Source organism: Odontesthes bonariensis, chromosome 7, assembly GCF_027942865.1.
Source record: "Odontesthes bonariensis isolate fOdoBon6 chromosome 7, fOdoBon6.hap1, whole genome shotgun sequence".
Lineage (NCBI taxonomy): Eukaryota > Metazoa > Chordata > Actinopteri > Atheriniformes > Atherinopsidae > Odontesthes > Odontesthes bonariensis.
The window spans coordinates 1,017,501-1,025,000 of NC_134512.1; the positions used below are offsets into that span (position 1 = coordinate 1,017,501).

Sequence of the window (7,500 nt, forward strand, 5' to 3'; positions counted from 1 at the left end):
TGAAAGTATACTGCTGCAGTCTAAATTATTATTAATAATATACTATTGTTATCGATGGATAACAAAAGCAAATGAATCATCTGACAAACATGTAGAAAGTTAAAGTGCAGCAGATGGGAACCAGAGATCTTTTACTTCCCACGATGATCAAGGGAGGACATGGTGGAAACCTTTCTCTCAACTCGTCCTTATTTTGGGTCTTCTTCCAGGAATGAATTGGGCTTTGGAAAGCTCAGTTAGCTGCTCCAACAGGTTAACTATTTTTCTCTGTGGAGTCTGCATGTTCTCCCCGTGGATGCGTGGGTTCTGTGTGGGTACTGCAGCTTCCCCCCACCATCCAAAAACATGCATGTTGGGTTAACTGGTGACTCTAAACTGTACCGAGGAGTGAGCGTGGATGGTTGTGTGTCTCTGTGAGGCCCAGTGATGGACCGGTGACCTGTTTGAATACAAACATGTAACTACAGGAGGATTCAGTCTGGAGCTGAACTGCTTTCTCCTGCATCGCTTCTTCGTCAGCGGTATCGAGCGAAGCATCAAATGTCCCTCAGCTTCTGCTTGCCTGTGAAAGTGCACATTTCCTGACAGTGGTTAGCTTCAGCGGGGGTGGTTAGATGTTTCCTCAGTGTTCACTACAGCAGTGACTCACAAAATGGAACAGGATGTGTGCATCTAAGTTCCTGCACTAAAGGCAGGGTGAGGAACAGAAAGGGCTGATCTGCAGGTATGTGTGCGGCCCGTTTCTGCAGCTGATCTGGCTCACAGAGCACTCATCTGCAGCTTTCCCTCTGACTGTACAAGCAGAGCACCCATGTTTCCCTCCAATATTTCTACTCTTTGTACTGATGAGGAGGAGCAGTAGAGGATCACAGCTTGAAACTTTTGCTTATTCTCATGACTTCGACTCTTTCCTGAAGGCTACAACATGGAGTCCAACTCTCAGAACCTGCGAGGTAAGATAAGCCCAGATCAACGCCATCCTTGTCGCCGTTTAATCTTAGTGACTCAGTAGTTGGAATAGAGAAGTTTTTGAAACAGCTACATGCATGTTTTGTCTTGTGTAAAACATGGATATATGCAGTTTGTCTTAGCCTGAGACAGACCTCTTCATGAGGCACATTCATTTTGGCTTCTAAGCTGGCATCAGTGAGGAACAGATGTGGACAATATTCCTCCTGGGGTTTACAGTGTAGAAATATCTGATTGTGACTGGGATTCATCCAGACACAAAACAGTCTTTGACTGTGAAGAATAATTCTACTTAGACTGCAGTTCATCAGTAGTCTACTGAACTACGGTCTGGCTGCACAAGCATCAGTGGAACTTCTCTACAGAGGTGAGTCAGGCTCAGATATCTGCCGCGCTAACAACAGTGTTTCCACTCCAACAGTCAGAGACACCAACGGCCTCAAACATGACTCAATCTGCGCTTTGTTAACAATACTCGCACAGAACAAAGACTTGAGAGCCACAGGATGCTTTCAGGTTATTATTCTGATAACTGACACCGTCCATTTTCCATACCCACTTCCTCCCATCCAGCTGCTATTGGGCGAGAGGCAGGGTGCACCGTGGTCAGGTCCATAACTGATATGATGGATTTATACCAATCAGCCATAAAATGATGAAAACATGATATTGAGTGGGTCCTCCTCATGCTGCTGAAACAGCTGTGAGCAGTCAGGGTGTGGACAAAGAACATGTGAGAGTGTCCTGGAGCATCTGGGACCAGGTTGATGCAAAAGATCCTGTGAGCTTTGTGGGCTGTGGGTTGTTTGAGCTTTATTCCCACAGCAGGACAGCAGATCCATCAGATCTGAGGGGGCTCGGAGACCCACTGAACCAGCCCAGTCTCACAGCAAAGTGTGTAAGAGCTACGTTGGTCCACAAGGGAAAATGTGTTAAAGACACATTTTATTTGGCCTATTCATTTACATTGCCTTGCAACTATGAAAATGGCCGCCTGTCGGCCTATTTCCTGTGAAAAACACAACATTTTAAGAAAGCATCTGCATTTGTATGCATTTCGATGGCATTTGTAGCGAGAAGTATGCATAATATTTTCATAATCTTCGATCTTTCGTTTTATTAGTTTCGCCGAAGATTTGAGTATTTTAGCTTAGGGAAACTTGATAGTCACGTGACCTGGTTGCAAGGCAATGTAAATGAATAGGCCAAATAAAACGTGGTATTGTCACAATTTTGGGGGCCAAATTGTGACAATACGTTTTCCCTTGTGGACCAACGTAGCTATTACACATTTTGCTGTGAGACTGGGTTGTATCCAAGCCCTTCTGGGGCACAACACAGGGGGCTGTGCTGCTGGGGTAGGCGGACACTGCACCCACCTACCAAAAAGGTTTTGGAATGTGTTTCAGAACGTTTCAAAGGAACCCCAGGAAGCGGTTTTCCAAGCAGAACATTGAGTGTAACTCGCTGAGCAGGGTTTCTTTACCTGTCAGTGGTTCTAATGTTGTGGCTGGGTGTTGTATGGCAAATGTGTACAAGTGTCCAAGAGTGTTGAACACATCTGTGGCTGTCTTCTGTGAGGAAAATAATAAAAACACTCAGGACTACTGTCTGAAATCCAAAAGCATTGAATATTTAATCATGTTGCAGCTAGAGAACGGTTTACACACCGAGGCTGTGATGCAGATGTTCAGAGAGTTTTAAAGGCTAAAGTGGATGCATTTCTGCTGATACGGGTCATGGGGTATTCCCTTCTGCCATTCTGGCAACAGACAGTCAAACTATATGTTTAAATATCAGGATTTAACAGCAAGGCCAGACAGTCTTCTCATCTTAAAGCAGTAGAGGTTAGCCTTTATTGTTTCAGAGCTGATCTAAATGTTTCTGCTCTGCTTCTTGCTCAGTGAGATCACCTTTCAGTCTGACATTCAGGTGCAGATGGTTTTTAATCACCAAGACAAGCTGATACTTTATCTAAAGCTGAGCTTAGCTCTTCTGCAACGACAGAAACATGAGGAGAAAAAGCAGAATTGAACTTTTTGATGGCTTTCATTACATCTGATTGATTAACTCCCCTAACTTAAAGGAACTGATATCACATTAATCAGAGATTATAGCATTCATATTAGTTCTATCAGAAGGAAATATCACAGTCAGATCTTCAACAGCTTAAATAAAGAAGTTATTAAATCTGTTGACAAAGGGACAGATATGAGTTCATATTGATCATCAGTATTTATATTTGATCTCATTAAACCATTGAACTATTTAACTAAAGAACTGATCTGTTCTCTTAACAGAGCAGCAAAATGCTTAACACAAAGGTTTAAAGCACTTTGATGATCAGGATATGAACAGAAACACAGCAATAAAATGAGGCAGATATCACTGATGGCTTTCTGAAAGAGGAAAAGGATTTGATGGTGCATTTAAAAACAGCCACAGTGATCAGAGAGCTGTACAAGATGAACAGTACATGAATATTATTAGCTGCTTCAGAGCCTGCAGATAAATGGGGTTAGGGTTTGTCTGATCTCACACTTCTCCACCCCACTGAGGTCTGTCCTTTCTTTCTCTGCAGTCACCAGCCCAGTGGCCCTCCATCCATCCTTTTCTCTACCCGCTTAATCCAATTCAGGGTCACAAGGGGGCCCCAGTATCCCTGCTTACAGCAAACGTAGCACGAGCCCGTCCTCCACCAGCTGCTCTACTCCAGCCACGCTTTCTGCCACGCTTTCTGCCACCCTTTCTGCCACGCTTTCTGCCACCCTTTCTGCCACGCTTTCTGCCACCCTTTCTGCCACCCTTTCTGCCACGCTTTCTGCCACGCTTTCTGCCACGCTTTCTGCCACCCTTTCTGCTACGCTTTCTGCCACCCTTTCTGCCACCCTTTCTGCCACGCTTTCTGCCACCCTTTCTGCCACGCTTTCTGCCACCCTTTCTGCCACGCTTTCTGCCACCCTTTCTGCCACCCTTTCTGCCACGCTTTCTGCCACGCTTTCTGCCACGCTTTCTGCCACGCTTTCTGCCACCCTTTCTGCCACGCTTTCTGCCACCCTTTCTGCCACGCTTTCTGCCACCCTTTCTGCCACCCTTTCTGCCACCCTTTCTGCCACGCTTTCTGCCACCCTTTCTGCCACCCTTTCTGCCACGCTTTCTGCCACCCTTTCTGCCACGCTTTCTGCCACGCTCTGCTTGGACACACAGTCTCTCCCTCCTTCAGTTAACACAGGAGCTCGAGCTTTTTTCCTCCTTGAATTAAAATGACTCTCAGCATGTTCACGGTGTTCTTTGGTCCAGTTAAAAATGGGAGTGGCTGTGGGTTCTGGAGGAGCTGTACGACCTGTAAGTCAGGGTAGATGGGTGGTGTTTGACTCAGGTCTGGGTAAGGTGGCTCTCTTCTCTTGCCTTCTGTGCGACAGAAAGCCACAGGGTGAGCAGCAGCACGCGCAGCCGTGTTACGACGACCCCGCCCACGTCCAGGAGGCACGAAGTATACTCGTTTGTAATGGAAACACAACCAAACCGAGCCGTGCCGAGCTAGTGGAAAAGCGCCATAAGTTGTTGTATTAGTTGATAAAAAGTGTCAGTTTCATTGTTCACTGAGATGTCAGTGAGCTGCTGTCATATGTTTCCCTCCTTGAGCTCAGACTGGTGCTCTTTCATTATCGAGTCGCAATCTTTCCCACTGAAGATCTGGAGGATGCCCCTGCTGACTGAATGATCAACCATCACACAGCAGTGGTGGATAGAAGTGTGCGTGGAGTTCAGTTAGAAACAGATGGAAATCCAGTGAGTGACACAATCACAAAAATGACTCGGCTGTTTAAGTTGCTGTGCTGAGCGTACCAGGATGCAACGAGCAGAGCAGACATCAGAAAGTGTCAGCTGTGAAACACACTGACCAGGCTCCCATCAACAGGCCAATCACAGGCTCACTGATTAGAGGGGATATTCAGAGTGATGTCACTCCTCCAGCGAACATGCTGTAAGCGAAGACAAAACTTTAACAAGGTGTGGCTGTACCAGGTGACGGCACTCTGCCTGTTCAAGCTGGCTGTGACGCACAACTTCAACCAATGTTACTATTCCTAAGAGTGAGTTAGAAAATTAAGGGAGGAGTGTGAGAGATGTGGCAAAAACTACCCAAAATGCAATGTGTGTTGGCGAAGTTACCTGGTCTCAACAGGCCTCTGACCAAAGAGAATCCCCTTCCTGCCTCCCGTGTGTCTGTCAGGGCATCCCAGCAGTGTCCCAGCAGGGACCCCACAGGGACCCCACACAGGCCCAGAGGCTGTCAGGCCTGTGGAAGAAGGTGCAGAGGCACCCTGTCCGGAGAGGACTGTGGTCTGAATGCTGCTTCTGTTTGTGTCCCTGCGAGCAGATCAGATCTCACAGCTGCTGAAGCCCCACAGAGTCTGCCTGCTAACTCCTGTTCTTCTGAACCAGTCTGGTGGGAGGTCCGCCAGCAGATCTGTGGTAAGTAGAACGCACAAAAATAAAACAAAGTATGTTTCTGGCTAAGCTTTGAGGTGTTGGTGAAGCTGCTGCTTTCTGACCGTATATTAATCATATCAACTGCTCCTATTCACTGCATTTAGTTCATCACAATGCTCCGCATATTGACAAGAACTTGAACTCAGAACTTCCGGATTTTAGTGTGCTGACAAGCAGCAGTGATGTGCAGAGAAGCTGTCATCATTTTGTTCTCCTTCAGTATTCTTCAATATGTAGCAGGTTCGCACGACCACTGCATGTCCGGCACATCACTGGGAGTTGCTATAGCAACATGACATGTTGTCATGACTACACTGTAATTCTATAAGGACTGTTAATGTTAATGTTAGTGGACTTCATGCACTGTCCAGTCTCACGCTGTGGACAGAAGTCCCAGATATGTGACTGACTGGTGAAGCCTTTCATTTTGCAGCCCAGCAGCCACTGCTCTGAGCTGAGTCCGGGGGGTTCCCATGATGTTTAGCTCAGGGGGTCATGGTGTTGACCCCCTTCCAGACAGGAAGCCCTATTTATTCCAGCAGGACAATGCCACACTTCACTGCTAAAGAAGTGACACCCACTGAACACATCAGCCACAGCCTGGGGTCAGAATGGGAAACGTGTTTCTTTTAAAAGGACAGCAGTCGGCCTGTGGAAACATCAACTGATATCCTGATACTTTGATTCATAAATAGACTGTAAATGACATAAAAAATGTGTCTCTTTTTGTGTTGCTTCTTACCCAGGTGCAACTTTTTCAGAATTAGTTTTTTTTTTAACTCTGCTGATAACAACTGCTGGTGCCCCCCCCCCCCCCCCCCCCTTTAGCCCACTCATCACTCTGATGAGTCATTTGCATAAAACACTGCACCACAACTAAATAGACATGACAACACAAACGGTCCACCCTTGTGTTTCGCACAGTGTGCTCTAATATGTGTTTTCTCATTCACCTGTATACTATATGGAAATGGTACTTACAGAATAATTGAACTTAATTTTTGAAGGTCTACTTTTTATTTAAAATGGACTGTTAACTATCTGAGTACTTCCACATCTGACTTCTCTGTATGTGTTGTCTGAGAAGTGTGCGGGGCTGTTTTCATTCAGCCCCTGAATCATTTTTCAGTATTGTTGGCCATTTATGATCGGATAGAAATGGATCAGGAGGATTGTCTCTCTCAGATAGAGGTTTAGCTTATAAGCTTGTATATAAACCAGCATGGGTTTAGATGAGCTGTGGAGCGGTTCTGTCAGTTCCATAACTAACACCCTGTGTCTGTTGAATGTCTTTCTGCCTCAGGCACTGAGTCTATGGAGAGGTTACCTGGTTACCAACAAGCAACCACTCAGGGTAACGCACTGCTCAAATGTTCACATCTTTATTTTTGAACTAATAAGCATGATAAACATTTTGATTTGACCTGCTAAACTGTCCAGTTTGGCTGTGTTCTCCTGGAGCACTACAGACTAAATGCAATCTAACCCCTGAGGCAGAAATCTCAGAAAAAGAAATCTCTAAAACTGCGCAGATGAATTCCAAGTGCAGGACATATTGTCACTTTGTTTGTGCATGTGTTTTCACTTGTTTGTGTCCACAGGTTGAGAGCACATTCAGCTTCCTGCAGATTTCCTCCATCAACATTCACAGTCTCACAGAGGTACAGCAGTGTTGTCAGTGCTCATTAAAGTTGTTCTTTGTATGATGATGGACCATCTTTACTTACATTTATGTATTTCTTTAACATTCCTGCTTATTTTCCATTAGTTTGTTCTGTTATGTGTGCATTTAATGCCATTTAAACCCATCTAAGAAGCTATTTAGAAACATCGAGACAACTGTAAAGATCATTTGAGACTAAATATTGTCAATCATATGTGACCTGCATGTGTTTCAGATTGTGTTGGAGATAGACAGGCAGACTCTGTCTTTCAGTGTCTTGCATGTTGAAGACCTTGAGGCAGTGATCAGTCACATGACTGCATCACTGAAGAGGATCTTCCCCGACTCTTCTCCTGGGTGCGTCTCCCTCC

At 45.5% G+C, this 7,500-nt stretch overlaps 1 protein-coding gene across 1 annotated transcript in view; it reads left to right on the plus strand.

Annotated features, from left to right (window-relative positions):
• The first annotated feature begins 705 nt into the window (after positions 1-705).
• The window catches only part of carmil2 (capping protein regulator and myosin 1 linker 2), a 130,591-nt gene continuing 123,796 nt past the window's right edge, over positions 706-7,500 (plus strand). Inside the window, exons 1-5 of the mRNA XM_075469212.1 lie at positions 706-953; positions 5,354-5,448; positions 6,770-6,820; positions 7,068-7,127; positions 7,365-7,486. Coding sequence (XP_075325327.1) covers positions 926-953; positions 5,354-5,448; positions 6,770-6,820; positions 7,068-7,127; positions 7,365-7,486 — 356 coding nt within the window. The 5' untranslated portion in view covers positions 706-925. The remainder of the gene's footprint in view (positions 954-5,353; positions 5,449-6,769; positions 6,821-7,067; positions 7,128-7,364; positions 7,487-7,500) is intronic.